The following is a 22059-nucleotide window of genomic DNA, read 5'->3' on the forward strand; positions in this document are numbered from 1 at the left end:
CTAAAAAACAAAGATAAATTATACATGGGAAGACCCAGCTAAAGCGATCAATTATACCTTTTTTTTTTTTTTTTGCTAGAATATTCCTATCTAAACTGTCAGTGCAAGTTCACACTAAGTTGTCCAATTTGTACTCTGTGCAAATCACTTGGTGGACTCAAATCAGTTGGGGATTGTTAACCCTTTGTGGGCAATAGATGCCCTTGGCAGTCTGGTAAACTCTGGCCCTCTTCTCAGAATATTTTTAAGGCACAAAATAAAATACACAGAAATAAAAGGAAATAAATTATATGAAAACTCACTTCAAGGACCACAGATCTGATGCTTGAATAGATGAAAATTACCCTAGCCTATTGGCAAGATTAGATTGAACTCTATTAAATTGCTGTTTTTCTAGATCAAAAATGGTGAAATATTGGCATTTTTATATGATTCAAACAAATATTACAACTTATGCAATAAGAATCCAAATGGTGAGAAAATGATCCAAATTATTTTGTTTCCTATTCCTGGTTTTCAAAACAAAGAAGCAAATCATGGCAAAACGTGGTTTCATTGGGGATTTATTAAAAAACACAGCTCCCAAATTATGCGTGAGATCAGGATATGACATTCAGTCCTCTACATTTTGTTTCAATCTTTGCAGTAAAAAGTGAGAATTTGTGTTCAGAACAGGACCTTGGGATGGTAGATTTACTTCTGTCTTCAAAGACTGAATTTCTCTGCCTGTTGGCCACTTCACTAAGTGAGGAAAGTGGCCAGAGCCATTCTGGAAAGATTTTCAACAATGAGAATTCAGACCAAATAAGTTTCAGTTTATCCATAGTTGAGCACAATTCTAAGTTAAACAAAACTCTCTTTCTACGAGCATTCTACTGAATTGAAAGTTTTCTCTCTTTGAAACTTATTTGATTGCAAATGTATAATCATTCCATTCAAATGTATAATCATTCCGTGGTGTGCACATCCTCTTTTATGCTGAGAGCAAAATAGAACCTGACAAATAGAGAAGATCACAGCATGTTTGAGCCTTTGTGAAATAACCGATGTGAATTATCGCATGCTACAAAAGTTTGTTCCACCCAAGTAGATGGAGTTGGTTTTTTTTTTAATTCTTCTTCAGCCTTTATTGATACTCTAAGCTTAAGAGAAATTAAGGGTATTTGATTACTATAATTACTTCTCTGCTTACTTAAAAGGTTTAATCTACTCCTTAGGCATATGCAATTCAAATTGCATGCTTTCCAAAAATATAATCATCTGCTAATGTAGACTAATTTTAATCTTCTAATCCAATCTTGACACAGAGTCAGAGCTGGGTGGGTGGAATGTTTTTGTGTGTGGGTTGCCATAGATACAAAACTCAGTTATGTATTTGACAAGTCAGTGATGTGGAACTTAAGTTACTATAGATTTTTTTTCCTCACTCTTTAAGGTTAAAAAACAAAGTGAAGATCAGTGTGCCTTTCCAGTGCATCACGGTGTAACTAACCTTCTCTTCTTTCATTCCGGTGCTCCCCTCCTCTCCGTGCACCTCCCCACCCGGGCCGGCCACAGGATGACGAGGAGGGCATATGGGCATAGCCGGGCCTGTAAACCAAAGTTCCAGTTTTGTTTTGAGGGGTGAGAAACCATCTTTTATATCATTTTTCTTTTAAAAATTGCATTCTGGTGTTGTATTGTATGCGTGCTCAATTGTGTTCGCTGATGTTTGTGACTGTGCCCTGTGTCTGCTTCTGTGTTCTGTGACCATCCCCCAAGAGCCCCCTCCTTCCTACCACCCCTCCCTGCAACCACATTATTGCTCTGCCGTGTTGGGGCTGGGTTGAGCACGATTCAAATGTTTCTGTGTTATTTAAGATGTAAACTGTGCCCTTGCTAGGATTTATACACACTTTTTAAGGCATGATTGTGGACTCAGAAATTGTCACAATTCTCCGGTAGCGGTTTTTCAGCCAACTGCTTGCTTTTACCAGATATGCCAGTGTGAGGTGACTCTCATGTCCTTCTGGTTGTGTCAAATGTTTGGCAAGGAATAAGGAAAATAAAACTGTATCTTCATGGATCTGAGACTATCATCTCTAAGAAGCCCATTTAATGGATTGTACTATCTCTTCTATGGCAATTTTGAAGAAAACACAAGGATCAAGGCATAGTAATGGTGAATGGGTAACAGTATCTCTTTAAATGAATTAGGATAGAAATATCAGTATTGGCAGGTTAGTGGCCTTATCTCTCTCTCTCTCTTTTTTTTTTTTTTTTTTTTTTACAATTGTGCTTCTACAGAGCTTTGCATTATAAATTTCGTACATTGCATTTTTTCCAGAGGATTTTGCTCTTTTAAAGGTTGATTTTTAGCCATTAAGAACCCACCCTTTATTTCTGTGTTATCTGTTTTGTAACTGAATAGTGGCACATGTAATTACCACAAGGTTATAAATGGAACATGGAACTCTAGAGACTTGCTGCTGTGAATCACACCTCTCCAGGACACTGCAAGTTGTTTAACAAGTCATAAACTCCCCAGAGTTGAATATACCAATGGTTACATAAAACATGCTGTTGAACTGATGACACTGTATATGCCATTTTGTTCAGAACAAGGAATGTGGTGAATTGTGTGCCATGGTGATTTTTTATGGTCAAAAAGTATTCAATGTGCAGTTCTTTTTCTGGGACAAATATGAAATTCATAAGTCTGTGATTAGAAAGGAATTTGGGGGGAATAACTTAGCAGGTGTGCCCTTCCTCAAATCTTGCCTTTATATTGCATGATAGTGGTGCTTCAGGCAAATTTTAAAACAATAACTGGTGTGTTTTGCCCGCAAGTGACAGTTTCATTGGTGCATTTCACTGCTTAGTTTAACCTGTTGCAGGTCCCACCAATGACTCAGATGGCTTTCTCCAGTCCTGTTGAGGATACACAGGGGTTGATTTTCAGATACAACATCTTTCTGCAGGGTAAAGATGTAATACCTCCTGGATCCATTTACTGGGAGTAGAACCTGTTGCCCAGTCATATCAGTCTATCTATCTCTCTTCTCTCTTTTCTGGGTAAAGGGGAAAACAACACTGGAACCAACTCTTCCAAGAGCAGAGTAGTTCCAGAGGGAAGCTTGTCGGTGTGCAGAGGTGGAGAAACCAGAAAAATTCCTAAGGTCCAATCTGAGAGATTCTCTCCCTATCAAGAAAAAGCTCTAAGGGAAACATCACATTTACTTATGCAGAAAAGCTAATGCACATGTCAATTGACCTACAACAACATTAAATAAGAAATGAAGGTTTTATAATGTTAAAAAGTAAGTATGTGAAGCGTGCCCACAGCATGCAGAGACAGGTAGGCAAAGGAAGGCTCTAAGAGTCTGGGGGTTGCCTTGAGAAGAGTAGGTCCAACTTGGGGCTCTTCCATGAAGCTCTTTCTTTTGCCATTGTGTTAGGATGCTGAGCTGTATTGGTGTCTCCTCCTGAATAATAAATACTTGTATTCCTCTTTCACAAGATTCATGGTATCCACCTGGTCATCCCCTAAGATAGGACCTGTGTTGTCATCCTCAGGGTAGAATTGGTGCCGAGGTTCCCAGAGAAACTTGCTTTGCTCAAGGCAAATAGAGACAATGGTGTTAAGCCCCTGCCCCCTTTATTCTTTCATGAATTTCCCCAAATACCCTATACCCCAGAAAACAAACATTCAGAGCCCTTACTGAATGTCTTCTGAAAATTAGTCAATATATAATCCTACTTTAATATTATAATAAATTTTATAGACTTCTGAGGAAAACTACCTCTCTTCCTTTATGACTCCTTTAAACAAGTTTGCTTAGATATCCTCAGGCTTTTAAAACCATATCTTATGGATTTAAATAATGAGATACGGGGGACCTTCCACTTTTGAACAGCCATTGCATGTTTTGAGTCATATTACAATCTGTTGGGCCTAACGAGACATTAAATTTATAACTAAAGATGGATAATAGTGGCACATTAAAAATTAACTGTTTTGAACATTTTGATTTATGGCCCTTATAAAAGAAACATCACAAGAAGTTATTTTACTAGCCATCAGTAATATGCTCATAATAGCATCAGAAGTCTTTGACTTGAATCTGGTGTTTTGGTGCTGAAATGAATCACAGTTTAGGAAAAGTCGCTCCAAAAATTACAACAAATTGGAATTAACATAACAGCCTTGACAGCTCCTCCTTCTTTTGCCACTTCCAGACACTAGCCCAGGCATGATTTATTTGTCTCACTGTGATCATTCAAGAGTGGTGTTTTCTGAGACAAAGTGAACTGGGGAAATTTTCTTTTCTAAAGAGTTTCGACAGCGCTTAGAACTAGGCTTTCTCCCTATAAACCTCACACCCCAGTGTTTGACCCATATAGTCCAAGAACCCCAACCTTAGAAGAGCTCTTGGTCTAATGCTCTGCTGTCACTGTCTTCAAGTTCCTAATAATTTTTGAACATGGAGCCCCACAATTTTATTTTGTACTGGGTCACACAAATTACGTGGTTGGTGCTGCTTGAATTCGACATATATTCCTATATTTTGTTTCCAACTTCTCTCTACTCTCCATCCCTAATGGCTTATCCCCACTCGTACTTTCCTATGCCTAGAATTTACCTTTGGCTTGCTTCCTTTTTCTGGTTTTCTTGCAGAGACCCTGTAAAGTCACATTTCCCAGCAAGTTGTTGCCCTCAGGGGTATCCCTGTAACGTGTGTTCAATCATTGTCCTCTCGACACCTCCAACTTTTGATTGTGAAAATGAGCTCTCAGAGCCCTTACTGCATTTTCTATCTTGCTTTGCAAAAAGGAAAAGATGGCAGCTTAATTCTTCATTACTTTTCTTCAGGAAAATCCACTTGATGTGGCAATCATTTATGTCAGGAAATAATTCTTCATTTCCATTGAATGGACCCCCAAGAAGTATCTTGTTTAGTGAACATTCAGTGAGGTAGAGCAATGAGGGACCAAATCTAGGCACCTTGTGAGATCCAGTGCCACACCTGCCATGACATTTAAACATTTGAGCTTTTATTGTGAACTCTCATAATTGGGCAGACATCGAACAAAAGATCATGTTTATTTCTTAAACCACTAGAAAGGAAGAAGTCTTTTTAAATTGAAAACATATGCAAATTTTTAGGACCTGATTCATAAAAATACAGATGTGAACATTAACAAGTTTGGCAAAGGGCCATGATGCTGGTAGATGCGTTTTATTCAAAATGAAGAATTGTAGTTCTGTGCCACCAGCACATGGACACTGTTACAGGAGCGTAAGTATGAATCACAGAACACTTAAACATGAGGAAGGGGGTTTTTTACACATAGAAGCAGTGCTCAGAGGCCACTGGAACTCCCTATCATGCTTCCTGTCAGGAAGAATGAGGAAGGAGATATTTTATCGTAGCTGGAAAGTTTGTATCTTCCTTGCTTTCTCTTAGTAGAAATGATCTAAACACTAGGCTTTGTGCTTGAACTAGGGCAAGAGAAATCCAATGGATGGGACAGAAGTCATGGAAAGAGACTTTCAGTCTCTTTAACTGAAGTCCCATTTTCTCTGCATAGTGGTTTCCTTATACTGGGATACCACCCTCTGTCTCCTATGGCTGAGGATCAAGTGCATCTCCTCTCATACCATTTTCTTTGATTCATTTATTTGTTCATTTATTTTCCACTTCTTCATCCATTTTTTCATCAAATTCTTGGTTATATGCTAAAAAAAAAATGAGTAAGATAGATGTGATTGCTACTCTGTGGATCTTTCAATGTAGTTGAGGGAAACAGACCATAAAGAATTACCTGTGAGTGGAAACTTTATGCATTTTGATTATTGCTTTGATGGAAACCAAGAGGATATCAAGATTAACAAGAGGAACCTATTGCTTAATCTACCTCAGATATCAGCAAGCATCTCTCCAAGGAAGTGAGTTTTATGCAAAGCATTGAAAGAATCAGAGTCAGCAGGCATCCATGCCAGGATGTGTGTTTAGGAGGTGGTCCCAGGCAGGCATGCAAATGGCAGAGGGTGGGAAAGGGCTTTATGGGCTGATAGACCACAAAGACCATACCCTAGAGTAGAAAATTCAGACAATGAGAAGACGACGAAGTGGAAAGGGGCCAGATCATGGAAAGTGTTTTTAGCCAATGTAGAGTTTGAGTTTTATCCGAGGAAAAATAAAACCATAAAAAGAAAATTAGAGGATCTTAAGCAGGAACATGGCATGATTCAATTTATGTTGTAGAACAAGCTTGACTGTGGTATGGAGGATGAACTGTCATGGAAGGAAGAGCAGAAGGAAGGGTCGTTGCATCATTTGTGAGATAACTGATGGTGCTGACCCAGGGGAGCAGTGGGAGAGATGATACCCTGTGGGGGATAAGTGGATAAGTTGGAGATGAGACTAGGAAGTAAAGTCAGCAGGACTCTGGTAGACGGATAAGAAAAAGGCCTAAATGAAAATGCCTCCAAATTTCTACCTGGGTTGCCAAAGCCAGGATAGGCCATTGTTGGAGGTTGAGGGCTGATCAGGAGTCCTATTCTCTTCTGCTTTCCCCAGGTGTCAGGTCAGACTGACCAAAAGAAAAGCAGACTTTGACCTCCCTCTTTTTTATTTCTCTACATATCAGCATGGGAATCTTTGACCTCTCATTGCAGTGACATGCAGACTGCCAAGTTTAAAGCATAGCTGAAGCCCAACTTCAAGAGTGACTCTCAAAAAAAGGAGAGAGCTTGAATATCAAAGATTGCAAAGAAAAATCAGCAGTCATATAATAGGGAGACAGGTGAAGCATAGTGATCTCCAGAAAAACCAAGCTCCTAAAGTTGTAGAAGGATGAGGAGGACCCACAGATAGGAGGAAGATGCCATTGGCTCTTGCAGTCCCCCTGAGATCCTCAGGCATCAAGAATTCTATCACCCAAGGCACATTTTGTGAAATTTTGCCTGCTCACAAGGATTGGCTTCCCATCTTAAAATTCCGAGTGTATTATTTCCGGCAGAAGAAACTTTCAATAACCTGTTTTCAGGAGTTCAGATGGGAAGTGACCAGAAGTAGTTATGAGGTGTTTCAGAACCACTATGACAAAGGCTCTGCGTATTCCCAATGCAGAATTCATTCCTGGGCAAAGTGAGATGCTTTTGTTTTATCTGTTCCCACACTTACTTTTTCTTCTTTCCTTCTTCTCCTTCCCCCCCTCCTCCTTCCCTTCCCCCTCTTTCTCTTCTTCCTCTTCCTCTGCTACTCTGGAAGATATATTGAAAGCTGTTGTTCAGAGTTACAGCTTAAATGTCTTTCCCAAAGTCCTTGTGGTCAATAATTCATTCAAAAAAATATTTCTTCATCTCAGTACTTGTGTCGAGGCAGTGAACAAAGTACAGTTCCTACTTGGGGAAATTTAAAGTAGTATATGGATTCTTAAGCAGATGTCCACGAACACCCAAGAGGCTGCAATCCTTTGACATGGCTAACAGACTTGGTTTTGGGTATGTGCACATCTTCCAAGGAGAGCATTTGTGATCCTCCATGGATGCTCATGGGCCAGGAACTCAGGAAAGGAGAACCACTCATCTGTGAGATATTGCGTGACAGTGTGATAGGGTAGTTCATAATGTGGTCACTGCATTTAGATGGTCCTGAATTTGGATGCTGAATCAGCACTGCTTGGCTGGGTGGTCTTGGACAAGTATCCTTTCTTCTCTGTCCTTCCATTTCCTCATTTGAAGAAGATAATGCACACTTCACAGGGCTGTGGTTAAGATTAAATGACATGAGGTGAGTAACACACATAGCCATGTCTGGTGCATGGCAAGAGCCCAGTCCTCATCAGAATATCACTGTTATTGTTACTACTATGCTTGGAAGAGCAGACTCTATAAGTCAACTGTGAGGTGGGTGGATTTGAGGGATAAGAAAAAACACAGAAGAAACGAAAACCAAAAGGGGAAATCTATTCCTGTGATCATAGCTATTCAAGCCAGATACACATTTTCTAGGTCTTAAAGCATGTTTACCCTAAAAAAAAAAAAATCCTCTTAAATTATCTTGATTGTAATGACACTTTGGTATAGCAAAGGAAATTTTGATTGCTGGACACTATGGATTAGCCCATGTTTCTAGAGGAAGGTTTCTTTTAACTCAAAGAAAAATTGAGTGTATAACATGAAAAGTTAACAAATATTTGACAAACAACTATGAGCTGAGGAAGAGAAAGAAGGGTAATAATATCTCAGTCCACCTCTTTCTATTCTCAAGTATGACGGACTTGGGGGAGCTGGAGTAGAAGCTTTTAAGCAGAATCGAGTGCAGTAAATAAGTTTTTGTGGGTTTTTCTGGAACTTGTGAGGGTTACCTGGCAAAGCAGTGCATGTTGGCTTGGATATGACCATACTCTAAGGACTTGAAATCTGGCTGAGAAATCATAAACAAACAGTGGTGATAAATGACCATGAACCAGAGGCAGGAGGTGTCTAGTGGAGTGTTGTTGCATTACATTACATCCTTCCTGTGCCAGGGCTGGCGCTCAGGGAGCACTCTGGCCTCTCCCACCCCTTTGTCATTTGCTCTAGAGTGCGGTACTGGTCTGGTCTTGTTTAACCTCTTTATTAATGATCTATAAAGGAGAGAGAAGAACATGTGAAGGAAAGTTGCAGATGACACTAATTTGGGAGGTGTTGGAAATACTAGCAAGGTCAGAGAAATCACACAAATGGCCCAAAGAAGGTTAGGAACATGGAGGGAAAGTAACAAATCTTGGAAAGGTCTAGACACTCACATCTGGTGAAAATTAATCTGAAACACAGATATCAATGGGTGGGAGGACTATGGAAATCTGAAGACTAAAAGAAAAATAATAAGCTGAGTGGACATCGGGAAATCCAGCCATGGGTGAGAGCAGGGAGAGAGGTTCCAATGGCAGTTGGCACAATCCAATATTGGCAGGTGCCAGAGAGACATATATCACCACTTGTGACAATCCTGCCCATAAATTGTATCATATTTGGGACATGATACTGTTGTGCACACTCTTTTCCAGAGGATCACGTGTGTTACTGAAAAAATGGAAAGGGTTTTTAAGGAATGCAGCCACTAAATGAGGTTAAGGCACCATTTAATGTTGGGTGTGGATCCAGAACTCCCAACAAGAGTCAGCATTCAAACACATGGCCAGAATGGCATTTTCAGGGAAAGCACAAGGGATTTCTCTTGGAATAGTAAATGTAGACTTGATAAGACCACATAGGTCTCATTCCTAAACTTAGGGACCTAGAGTAGACGCTTCTCAGAGGGCTGTTTGGGGAGCCATCCAATTGGTAGACAAAAAAGCTGGACCAGAATTTTCTTGGTAGTTCAGGGAGAGAAACCCAAGCCCCATTTCTTTGCAGCCATTTCCACACCCCCAACAAAATGGAAAAATGAGATGATAACATCCAAAACAAAAGTGCCTATTTATGGCCGCCATTGGGTGTATTAACCAGAATGTCTATTTTCCTTTCTGCAACTGAGGCATCAATTTTCTGGAGCTCAGGGGAGGATGTGAGAGTAATGAACACTGCCCAGTGCATTTGTTCTTGGCAGCGTATGAGCCTTCATTGTTCTGCACTCAGGTGTCACCCCAAGAGCCCGGATGCCTGTGGCTGCCCTGAGTCAGCATGTGGCCAAATTAGCAGCCCTGCTGATCCCTCAGCATCCATTCTTCTTTCAACACACCTTGATCTCTGGTGTAACTGCATTATTTGAGAGGAGTTTCTGTACAAATCCCTCAAAAACAAAGAAAACCAAAACCCCTCCATGATGAAAGGGGGACTCTCCTCGTTGCCTCATGTCGCTGGATTTGACCAGGCTCTGCATGTTGGGCTTTTTGTGGCTGTTGTTGGTCATGCTATGGTTTTAGTAACTTTTTGGAATTGTATCTTCTGGTGCCAATGCACCATGGGAGCATGATGAAGTCATGTTAGAGGAAATGCTTTGCACCTCTCATTGTCCAAAGGCAAAGACACACTGGGAAATGGAAGCAAGAGTGCTTTCTTCTGAGAGGGACACAGTATGCCAGGGGTAACCCCACCTCCACCAGCTGATCTGAAGAGCAATTCAGTCTCTACAATCGGCCACAGAAAAGAATTGTCCTTCCCTCTCATGGAATGTGGAAAGAAGAGAGGGAGAATGAGGAAGTGTTCCAGAGCCAAAGAGCAATCTTTGTCCCTCCTTATACAACAGGCTTGGGACTCCGTGAAATCCAATATGTCAGATAAGGCATTGACCATGTGTGGGTGTGCAAGGCTGAGAAGCAACAGGTGAATTTTCTTAAAAATTATGAATGCACTAACATGTTTGCAAAGGCCAGACTGTTTGGTAAGCCGTTTCTGTGCTTTGTGGGTGAGTGTGAACATCTGATCTGAGGCTTGGGACTCCTGCCCACAGAGGTTTTCTGGGAGCTTTGTGTAACTAGGAGGCTGTCACCATGGACAGGGGCCAGGGACAGGGAAAGATGGGCTCTCTCCATCTCCTCCCCACCCCGCCCCCAGGCTGGTCACTGATTTCCCAGTAATCACTGAGGGCAGGGGCAGCTGAGGGGAAGCCTTAGTTGCTGGTGCCTGGTCCGCTCATCTCTGGACATGTTTTCCAAGTGCTTCTCCCACCTCTCTCTCATTCACATAGCTCCTTTCCTAGTTTAAAGGAAATCCCCCACATCCATCCTTATTTTCATCTGATCCCTTATTAGCTCTATGAGGGTGGCAGGCAGGTAGCACTGTGCCTGTTTTACCAAGTAAGAAAGTTGGCTCTTGGTCACCTGTTTCGCCCCTGTAGTAGTAATTCCCTAAGGATTTTCCCTAGAATATTGATGGTATTGGATATTAAGAGACCCGATTCTTAAAAATTATAATAAAAGCATTTTATGTTCAAATAAGTTTGAACAAAACTGGACTAAACAGAACTAAATAGGTTTCTTCATTTCAGGCCTTCTCAGACCCTTTAAGATTTCCACTCCAGTTTTCAAGCTCCCCATCCAGCCCCTATCAAGGAACAGGGAATGTGGGCCTGCCTTTCTGAGGATCGTGATGTAGCCAGCAAGGGCTCTGACATTCCCCCCACACACATCTCAGGAGTTTCCTCCACTGACCACTTCTTCCCTTCCTTCTGCTCATACCTTCTATCACCTCATCTTCCTCCTCCTTTTCTTCCCCTTCTCATGAATTAAGTGTCCATCAGGCACATATAGGAGTTCATGGAACCAAGATGGAGCTGTAAGTCCCAGATCTGCCCCCTACACAGCCATGTGGCCTGGGGCACATTACTTAATCTCTCTGAGCCTCAGTGTTCTCATCTGGAAAATGGGGAAAATACAGTTTTAGTTTCCTCTCTTGTGGAGTTCTCATGAAGATCAAATGAGACAATGACATAAAACACTAACCCATTACTGATACGTAGTAAGCACTCAGTGAATACAAGCTCTTGTTGTTTTAATTTTTCCACACTATCCACACCTCTGATATCTTCACTAGTCAGTCCTTGCAGTGTGGCACCATCAGTATTTCTATAATTATGTATCAAGTATCTGCTATGTGTTGTAAAAATTTAAATGTTTACTCAATGGGTATATCCTGAATCAACTTGGGTGCTGAGCACCACTGACCACTGTGACCACTGTACATCAGCACACAATACCAAAGGAGCAGATGAAACGGGTCCCCCTGGGATCTTCATGCTTTGGACCAAAAGCCCCTTGCCTGGAATGGCTGACCATAACTTTCCTAGGGCCAAGCCAAGGGTCTCAGAAACAACAAAAATATGTGCTGCAAATTCAAAAGCCCTCAATACACAATCCCCAAAAACTAGCCGAGAGAGTAGCCAATTGGAATCAGATTGATGAAGAAGCTTAAAACATTGCAGTCATTACAAGAAATATCACCACCATGTGAAGTCAGGAAACATTCCGACAGAGGCCATAAAGTAAGTGAAATTACAAAGAAAATGCTAAAGCTGCCTTTTTTCCTAGATATTTGCACTCTCTTATCTTGGTTGATCCAGAATAGATAAAGGAAATATTGGAAACAGCTTGTTGAGAAAGGCCATGTTGCATCTTCTTTGCCTTCAGGAGAGCAAGTACATGCTTGCAGGCCTTGGTGTGTTCTTCGAGAGGTTTGCAAGGAATTGTGCAAGCAAGCTATGTTCCAGGAGATTATGGGTCCTTTGTGTTTCATGTTTCATGGTTGCCAGCAGCTGGCATCTTTCAGAAATCCCATGAAAAGTGGGCAGAACTCATTGTGCAAACTTCTGAGCAGAGGGTTTAGAAGACTTTGTGTGTGACTCTTAATCTTGTTGGGAAATTTTAGGGTAAAAAATGTAATTACATCTGAAATGCCAACAACCAAGGCCAAAGGCATGTCTCCTCTTTGGAAGGTTCTTTGTTGATGAGATTAACAACTAAGCTCTCGTGCTCCTGCCTACAAATTATTCAGATTATTTGAAAAGAAATGAAAGAAGATACTGGGAGGAAAAACGCCACATACCACATTATGTAGCACTTAACTAATGCTCACCTGTTTAGCGATGAGTTCAACAAATATTTATCAAGTACCTACTATGTGTAATATAACAGAAACTATACAAATAAGTTTCCTGCTCTCCTTGAGTGATTTTACCCAAGTAAACTATATTCTTAACTATTTGTCAATGGTGGGTTATAAGAAGAATTCAAGGACTCTGTTGTTTATCACAGGGCAGCTTCAGTTGCATGGTCTATATTGCCATCAATTCCATGTAGAAATAGATCAGCACGGACAATTCAGTTGGCGGACAAAGGGGACTGTGTGATGTGGCCTGAACACCAGACCTGGAGGCAGAGAGGGGCAACACATGAAGGAACTAAAGGAAATAGGACGGTGATACAAGAACATTGAAATGTGGGGTCCTAGTCAGTTAACTTGTCCCATAGAACAGGAGTTAGTAAGCCATGGAATCCCAGTCATGATGATGGCTGAATTTGTTCAGAAGTGGAGAGCAGTCCTTATCAAATGTCTCCTTTGTCCGTGTGCAGCTCCACTTAGTCTTCTTCTTAGACCAACATGTAGGTCTCAGGATGCCCCATTTTCCAGTGACCTCCTGGGAGGCTGGAACCCCATCATCCTGTCATTCACCACCACACCAGCCACCATATAGCATGGGGCTGTTCAGACCCAGCTATTTAAACCACATTCCAAAGTCTGTCCCCAGCTAGGTTAAGTTCTGAAAGTTTGTAAGTCATTTGACTCATGGTTGGGAAATCAAATTATGATTATATACATATGATATATACATATATATATTCTATATATATAGAGAGAGAATATATAGAATATATACAGGTTTCCCCCACTTTCAAAAGGTTTGCATTTCGCCACTTTGCTTTTGCAAAAGATTTACATTAATTCCTGTTTTCACTAACCAAAAGAAATCCAAAAAATGTTTTCGCTTTTACAGAAAAAGCAGAAAGAGCATTTAACATTTCTTTGCAGTAAGCCCTTATAGAGGCAGCATTTACCCCTTGCAGTGAGAGCAGCCCACTTAGCTCCTTCTCTGGGCACTATACTCCATCCCAACATCAGGCCACCATAGTTTGGACCTGGGGCTGTGAGCATCTGTGCCTTGTCTTGATTTATTTTGTGCATCCGTTAGCAAGATGTGTCCTAAAGTATCAGAAAAACTTGAGAGGTTATTTTTTTGGGTCTGGGAATGCTAAAAAAATTTTTCTGCATAAATTAAAGGTAATTGTTTCTTCATTTTACATCATTTTGGCTTAGGAAAGTTTTCATAGGAAACTTTCAGACAGCAGGGAAAACCTATATTGCATATGTTAAACAGTGTGCTAGGTGCCTAAGCTAACCCACAAAAGCCTATGTCATGTTGCTTAAATTCCCAAGCTTGTGGCCAGGATTGGGAGCCTACCAGGAGACAACAGCTATAATGTAATAGGACAAACAATAATATTGAATGAAAACTTAATAAAGCAGTGATAGATCTTGGGTCCTGATACTTCAGAAGTGGTTTTGTTTAAAAAGAATGAGGGAAGGCAGTGCCCATCTCATGGGGTTGTTTTGAGGATTAAATCCATTAAACCATGTAGTGTCTGGCATGTTGTCAAAGTGATGTAAATGCTACTTCCATAGATAAATGGAGACCTCTGAGAAGATTCCAAAGGGAATTTCTGAATACTTTTAAAGATTTTTAGAGAGGGATGGCCTAAATCATTTACTCTGCCTGATTTTGCTTTTGAAACAAAGAAACTTCTATGTTGCACCTTGCAGTTTGCGTATATGGTAAGTGCCTGAGTCAGCCATTCATAAGTCTAAGACTACCTACTTCAGCTAAAATTGCAGAAAAGTACATTTGAGCAGCAGCTACTGAAGCCCACAGTCAGACACCTAACTTACAGCTTTGGAAATACTAGGGGTGACTATCCTGAGCACTTACACTGTGCCAGGCACTTGGCTTAGTGAATCGTCATGCAACAATGCATGCACTCTACCCCTCCCCCCCCAAAAAAAAACCATAATGTGGGCACTATTACTCGTCTCATTTTGAACATAAGATCACTGGATCCTAGAAAGTTAAGAAAATTGCCCCAGGTTGCAGAACAAGTAAGCAATGGAGCTGGAATTTGTACATGGGCAGTTTGCCTCTGAAGGTCAGACTCTATGTCAGGATTTCTCAACCCCAACAGTATTGACACTTGGTGCTGGATACTTCTTTGTTGTGCATCTGTGTGATGTGGGAAGTGTAGCAGCACCCTTGGTCTCTGTTTGCTAGATGCCAGTAGCATCCCTGCACCCCAGCTGTGACAACCAAAAAGGACTCTAGAGATTGCAGATGTTCCCACATGGGGGCAAAATTGCCTTTGGCTGCGAACCACTGCTCTACATCCAGATGCGCTCTACATGTGTGGCCCAGGAGAATTCCTGGAATTGACTTAGAACATTATCAGAGTTTGACCCATAGACTGAAGCAATTTCATAGACTTTATAGCCATGAAGCTGTGTTCTGCACTACTTGGAAGAAGTAGAGGTTTCTTGTAGAGGGAGGGAAGAGAAATGAACTCTCTGAAAATGTCCATGTGTGTGCATTAAGATATTAGAAAAAGGGTATGATAGAGTGTGCATGGTGGAGGAAAGACAGAAGAAAAGCTCCTGCATCGAGACATAGGAGGGAGGAGATGGTAATTTGAAAAGGGATACACACATGCACTGAGACCCCAGCAAATCTGAGCTGTCTAGGCTCCTGCTGGAGTTCACAGATCTGGTTCAAACCTCAGCTCTACCACCCATGAGCTACGTGACCTTGGGCCAGTCATTTAACCTCATTACCTCCTCTATGAAATATAGTTCATGTTCATTTCTACCTCGTGGTGGTGTTATTAGTTCTTAAAAGTGCCTGTCATGCTTACTGAAAGGGCTTATTAGATGTGAGTCAGTTGTCTTGGCCACTCCACTTGAGGTTATGATATTTAGTGGTTAAGAGAACAGGATCTGGACTCAGATTGCCCAAGTGTTGATCCAACTTGGCCATGTGCTAGCTGTGTCATCTCCATTTAGTAGCTCAGCCTCTGTGAGCCTTAGCTTTCTCATTTCTAGTCCCTATCTCCTAGATTTGATGTAATGATGCACATGAAGCCTTCTACCACTAACTGGCATCAGTATTAGTACTAAGATGGCACTTTCAACCTTAGGATTTATATTAGTTTGTTAGGGCTGCTGTAAATAAAGACCTCAAACTGGGTGTCTTACACAATAGAAATGGATTGTTCCACAGTTCTGGAAGTGTCCATGCCTGTTCCTCAGCTTCTATAGGTTTGTTGGACATGTATGGCATTCCTTGGCTTAGAGATGCATCACCAGATTTCCACCTTCACCTTCACATGTGGATATTATCTATGTCGAATATTATCCTTTTTATAAGGATGGCAGTCATGTTGGATTTGGGTTCCAGTATGTCCTCACCTTAACTAAGTATATCTGCAATGACCCTATTTTCAAATATGATCACATTCTGAGTTACTGGGGGTTAGGACTGAAACGTATGAATTCTGAAGGTACACAATTCAACCCATAACAGAATTCTACGAATCTACGAATCTTTTTAAGGTTTTCTCCAGCTCTGAAATCCCATGAGGGATCACTGAAGTTCAAGTAGTTTTGGATGATCAAATAAATGAATGGGGGAGGGATCCCTGGGTGGCTCAGCGGTTTGGCGCCTGCCTTTGGCCCAGGGCGCGATCCTGGAGACCCAGGATCGAATCCCACGTCGGGCTCCTGGTGCATGGAGCCTCTTCTCTCTCTGCCTGTGTCTCTGCCTCTCTCTCTCTCTCTGTGTGTGTGACTATCATAAATAAATTAAAAAAATAAAAAAATATTATTAAAAAAATAAATGAATGGGGAAAGAACTATTTTAGGAGTCAGGAAATGTGCCGCTTAATGGAAGTGGCCTTTCTTTTTTTTTTTTTTTTTTTTTTTTTTTTTCACTTTTAAAATTTGTTTACTTGGTCACACCTTCTCTGTCCTATGGGGTTAATGATGACTACCTTCTACACCTTCACCCCTTCTCTAAAAAATTATTCTACAGACTGAAGAAGAAAGACACCTTGACACTCTGGAGGTTCTTTCTAGATACATTATCATTATCCTCGTTATTTACCAAGAATAGAGGGAAATGTTGATTCCCATGTATATGTATTCATCATCTGTTAACAGAGCCTTACTTCTGCATCCCTGCTCGCCTCTCCCCATCAAACACAGACCTGCTGCTGAAGTTTTCAAAAGCTCCGTGTGTTGCAAGATTTGAGCAAACTTGATCTTCCAGGTTTAACTTAAATATTGTTTCCATTTTGAAGCCTGTCATGTGGGTGTACCACAAAGAGCATTTGGTTTTCCCCCCTGAAGCCCTGGGCCACGGTATGTAGGCAGTAACAGAATACTAGGAAGAAAGAGAGAGCCTGAAATGGATCCTCAGGCTCTCAGCCTGTGCACAGGCAAAGCAGGATGTAAGTAAAACCATTACTTCTCCCTCCTGATCAAAGGCAAGATGGTAACCCCGCCCCTCCTCCCCACCACCCAGCAAGCAATTAACACAGCCTGGCGTCTCTGCTGGAGTGATGGGATTCAGCCCTCAGGACCAACTCGGGCTGGTCAGTGGTTGAAAGTGGGATGCCCTGTGTGTGCAGGTTGAAAAATGCGCACATTTGCAAATAGAATACATTCCAAAACTGTCCAATAAAGGAGACATACAAACCAACCTTGTTGACGGATTACTCTTTTCATCTGCATTTGATGCAGATGTGAGATCAGAATTTGCCAGCAGGACCCAAAAGTAAAAGGTTAAAATTGCAGGAGCCAAGTAGACTAGTGCCTCTTGAATTTTACAACCACCCAGAATCTTATTAAATGCAGATTCCGATTCCACAGTTCTGGGTGGAGCCTGAGATTCTGCATTGCTAATAGTCTCTCAGGTAGGGTTGCCAGATTTAGAGAAGAAAAAGAAGGGAAAAAAAAGCTGGATACCCAGTTAAATTTGAATTTCCTATATTTTATCTGGCAACCCTATTCCCAGGCAATATTAACGCTGCTGGTGTGTGGACCATGCTTTGAGTGGCAAGGATGTATATCATCAAAACATAAAAATGTGATGGAAACATGAGGCTAAGTTCGTGTGTGAGCATCTGGTACAATTTAGAAACAAGCTGATGGCTCGTGGAATAGTCACACTACAAAATGTTGTTCAGTGGTTGGCAGAAACAAGCCAACAGGAGTGAAGAGTATGCATACATCTCCAGAAATGGGGTTCCCCGAATTCCCCAGCTTAGAGTCCAGGGGCCAATGTGTTACTCATGTTCACTTTATATATTTATTTACTTAGTCACTTATTTAATTATGGTAAAATGAAAGTGAAATTATGGCTGCAAAAGAATAAAAAGAGTAAGAGTTTTTTTTTTAAAGGCATTTTAAGAGCTAAAAATAATACAGTTTTATGCTTGAGGGCATTGGGGTAACATTTCTCCATGGTCTACCTCCCTTCCGAACTGGCCCTTCAAAATGAAGGGGCCTCATTGACTCTTGAAGCTTAGCCGCAGACAGGTGATCTGTGGAGAAGGTGGGGGCTGGCCTTAGGTTTACTTTGACATTTGACATGTAAACCCAAGGCTCTGTTCCTTATAACCTAAGGGAACTGCTTCCAACTCCTTTGGGGCTACTTGGCCACCAAAGCAGCCTCTTACAGATTATAGGAAGGTAGTGCTGGGAGAGAGGTTAGCTATCATTTATTCCTTACCCTAAATTCTACAGATGAAGGAGTAGACACTGTGGAGAACTTTCTCCTCCTCTGAGTCCTTTTCTTCTTCTCTGGCTACTCTGGCAGGCACCCTCCAAGAGCTTTATCATAGGTAGCTACATAGGGTTAGGATCTGGTCTTTCAGAGGGTTGTTTGTCTCGTTCTATTTTAAAGTACATCAGGATTGCCTACAGTCCAAATCTTCCTTGCCTGTGTTCTATAATGGAATCATTTGCTTTCTATCCATCCATTCTTGAGATTGGGTTGAATATGATATATATGTCTACTATAATTTTAGTGTGCTTCATAGGCACCATACTTCCCCAAATTGAAGAGTGCCATTTGTTGTATTCTTCAAGTATTTATTGAGCACCTACTCTGTGCCAGGTCTGTGGAAGGCCAAGTTATCTAGAAACTAACTTCTCTTGTCCAGCCCATTTTAGGCTTGGCTCTACTGCAGCAATGAGTAAGCATGGAATTTGCAGCTGAAATGCTCAAAGGTTATTTGTTTTAGCACTTTGACAGGCTTTGATTTCTGAAACACTTTCAAATAATATCATTTATCAATTCCCATTTGTAGAAGTCCTACATGCCTCTACTCCTTAGTGGTATGTCCAACCTGCTATATTTCACCCAGCATTTTTAGTCTACCATTAATTCATGATTCAATTCTCATTGTAAAAGATTTAAACTATACTGAAGTAAACAGCTTAAAATCTCAATGCCCCTTTCCCTTTATCCCCCAACTCCACACTTGTCCCCATAAGCAATATATACCAGTTAATTGGTAGATGTGCCCTTCTTATGCATTTGCAAAATATATGTACGTTTACAAAGTTCATTTCTAACACAAATTGGGTCATATTATACAGACTTTTCTGTGATTTGCAGTTTTCATTTATAAGAGTATGTCTTGCTAAGCCTTCCATTTAAATACAGATGAATCTACCTCATTCTTTTCTAATAGCTATAGGAATGTTCCATGGAATTATCCTGCCAAGGTTTATTTTAATCAGTCACATTTGGTGAATATTTAGATTGTTTGCCATTTTTGTTACAACAGACAAGACTGGTAAATAATTTTGTGTCTATGTCTTTGGACATATTTGTAAGTATTTCTGAGACCCAGAATTTTAATTTTCTATGTCAAATGGGTCTGGTAACCTGATGAGAATGGGATCAGTTGCCAATTGGCAAATACATTCCAACCTGAATCTCAAGTTTCTCAGCCCATGCTGTCTTGTTTGAATTAATTCAAGATTGCCCAAGAGTCTTCTGTGTTTGGACACTGCTGGCTGACATTTGAAAGCCAGAGTTGAGCCTCATAGATTAAAAACCTTAGAGCTACAATATTTAAATACCTTAAAATACTATGGATTTTATTGGGCAGAAAGTGGAAAACAGAAGGATGATGGGAGTTTCCCTGATAAATGGATTAAAAACTCCATATTGAACAGAGCAGTTAGTCTCTCAGGAAAGAAGGTAGGCTATTTTTTTGAAAAGAACTTTTTCATTTTTTTTGTTCCTAGCTAAGCCAACTTCACAAAACAGCCAAAACTAAACACATAGTGAGTGTGCTATGTTAACATGGATTTTGTAGCATATTTTAAAGTAAAACTAACAGGATATCATAAGCAGAATCCAAAGACATCTCCCTAAAACTCCCATCCCTCATTTATTTAATCAAACACTAACCCAGACACTGGGTAAAGGGACTTTGCATGTGGAAGTAAGGTTACTTATCAGCTGTTCTTGAAATAGGGAATATATCCTGGGTTGTACAGGTGAACCCAAAGCAATGACACAGGCTCTTTAAAAGTAAGTAATAGAGGAAAGTAGAAGAGTCAGAGAGATACAGTGGAAGAGGGAAGGAGGGAGAGATGGGGCAGAAGGAGAAGTCAGAGTGATTCTAAGTGTATGGAAAAGTTTTGAAGATAGAGGAAATGGGCCAAGAGCCCCAGAATGCAGGAGGCATCTAAAAGGTAAGAATGACTCCTTGTGACAGTAACCAAGGCAAGTCCCACAACCACATGGAACTGTATACTGCCAATGGCTTCAATGAGCTTGGAAGTAGGTTAATGCCAGACCTCTAGAGAAGATAGCAGTTGTACCAACACTTTGATTTTGGTCTTGGGAGACCCAAGCAGACAGATAATAAGTGGATTCTTTATTCTGCCAAATATATAGTAATTTGTCATAGATAGCAATAAAGAATAAATACAAGGATTGAACCAATGTCAATGTATTAGATGTAGCAGAAATAAACCCATAGGTCAGGTGGATGTTTCTTACTTCCTAGCATCTGAAGGAAGGTAGGGTCCAATGTTATAATATAAAGAAGATTAGCTCACATTTTCTAAATGTTTGCATAGTAAATGTGCTGCCGAAGAGCACATAAAAGTTTGCATAGAATAGGTGCTGTGCTAGGTATTTTATGTGCATTTCCTACTTTATTCTTTACAAATAGCCCTGTAAGGGTTAGTATTTTACTATTATCTCTGTTTTATAGATGAGATAACTGAGCCTCTGAGAGGTTAGGTACCTGGGCAGGAATCACACAGCTTATAAAAGGCAGGACTGAGACTCAAAACTCCTATCTATGGGACATCACACCCAAGTGTGTGCACATGAAGGCTGTATTTTGCAGTATACCACCAACACCCCTGCAATTAATATGCTTCCTTAGGCAAAATCACTAATATTTAAACTCTTGCTAAACAGTCACAACCAAGAATGCCTTCTTGACCTTGTTTTAATGCTCTCAGAATACTACACCATCAGATGCTGAGCAAGGAAGAAAAAATCAAACTTGGATGATCAAGGAAACAAACTCCTGCTCATCCCCCACACCCAGGCTCTTCAAGCCAAAGCATAGTGCACACTCTTATATTTCTTTTCAAGTCCTTGGAGGTCCACTTGCTCTAGATTGTGTCAAAGATTGTGCTCTCTTCCCCACACTAGGCACTCTTCTAGAGGTGAAAGTTGTGATAGAGAAATTTTTATACCTTGAACATAAACATCAGGAGCCAAAAGAAGTATCAAGTGAAATAAATGTGAAACATAACTGACATTTTATCTGAAGGTGATGGGCAGTATGCTGATTTGATCTCAGTTGTCTGTACAGAAAGTGTGACTTTAAATTCAGCCAGTGAAAAGTCTGAGCATGCAAGACTCCTCCTATTATTCAGTCACATATTCCAACACTTACCAAATATGAACTGAGCTTCTATTGTGTGCCAGTTTGCATTGGAGGCTAAGGGCATAGTGATGAATAAGATAAACTCCATGTTCATTGAATCTTCCAGGCTAGAGAAAAAAGAATGGATAAGCAAAATATTGCAGACAGGTAAAAAGAAATGCTGAGATGGAGGAGTACCCACATACCATGAGAACATGTGAAAGAGGTGACAAATCCAGATTCAGAAACCAGAAATAGTGGCCCCTAAACTGGAGCCTAAAGGAAAAGTAGGAGTTAGCCAGGAAAATATGGGGTAGAGGAATATATTCCAAGTAAAAGGAATATCATAATGTAGGTCTAATCTAGAAACATAGATATATGTTCATAAATATATCTGGAGTAGAGAAAGCAGAGAGGCAGAATGGCAAAGGATGAAGCTGAATATATCAGTAAGGACTGAGGTCAGAAAGACTCCCTACTATTTAAGGATTTTGAACTTTACTATAAGGGAACTTGGAAACCATTGAAAGAAAAAGCTGAGCAGGGACATGATGAGATGTGTATGCTTTAGGAGGATCCCTC

General features: G+C 40.7%; 1 protein-coding gene across 18 annotated transcripts in view; it reads left to right on the forward strand.

The window, feature by feature from the left end:
- Positions 1-22059, forward strand: part of ERC2 (ELKS/RAB6-interacting/CAST family member 2) — a 904872-nt gene that overhangs the window by 739896 nt on the left and 142917 nt on the right. Inside the window, exon 21 of one of the 18 annotated variants that reach the window (XM_049097740.1) lies at positions 1558-1623. The exons of the other annotated variants lie outside the window; for them this stretch is intronic. Within the exon in view, the coding sequence (XP_048953697.1) occupies positions 1558-1584 (27 nt within the window). The 3' untranslated portion in view covers positions 1585-1623. The remainder of the gene's footprint in view (positions 1-1557; positions 1624-22059) is intronic. 18 annotated transcript variants of the gene reach the window in all.

The sequence above is a fragment of the Canis lupus genome, chromosome 20 (assembly GCF_003254725.2).
Source record: "Canis lupus dingo isolate Sandy chromosome 20, ASM325472v2, whole genome shotgun sequence".
Taxonomy (NCBI): Eukaryota; Metazoa; Chordata; class Mammalia; order Carnivora; family Canidae; genus Canis; species Canis lupus.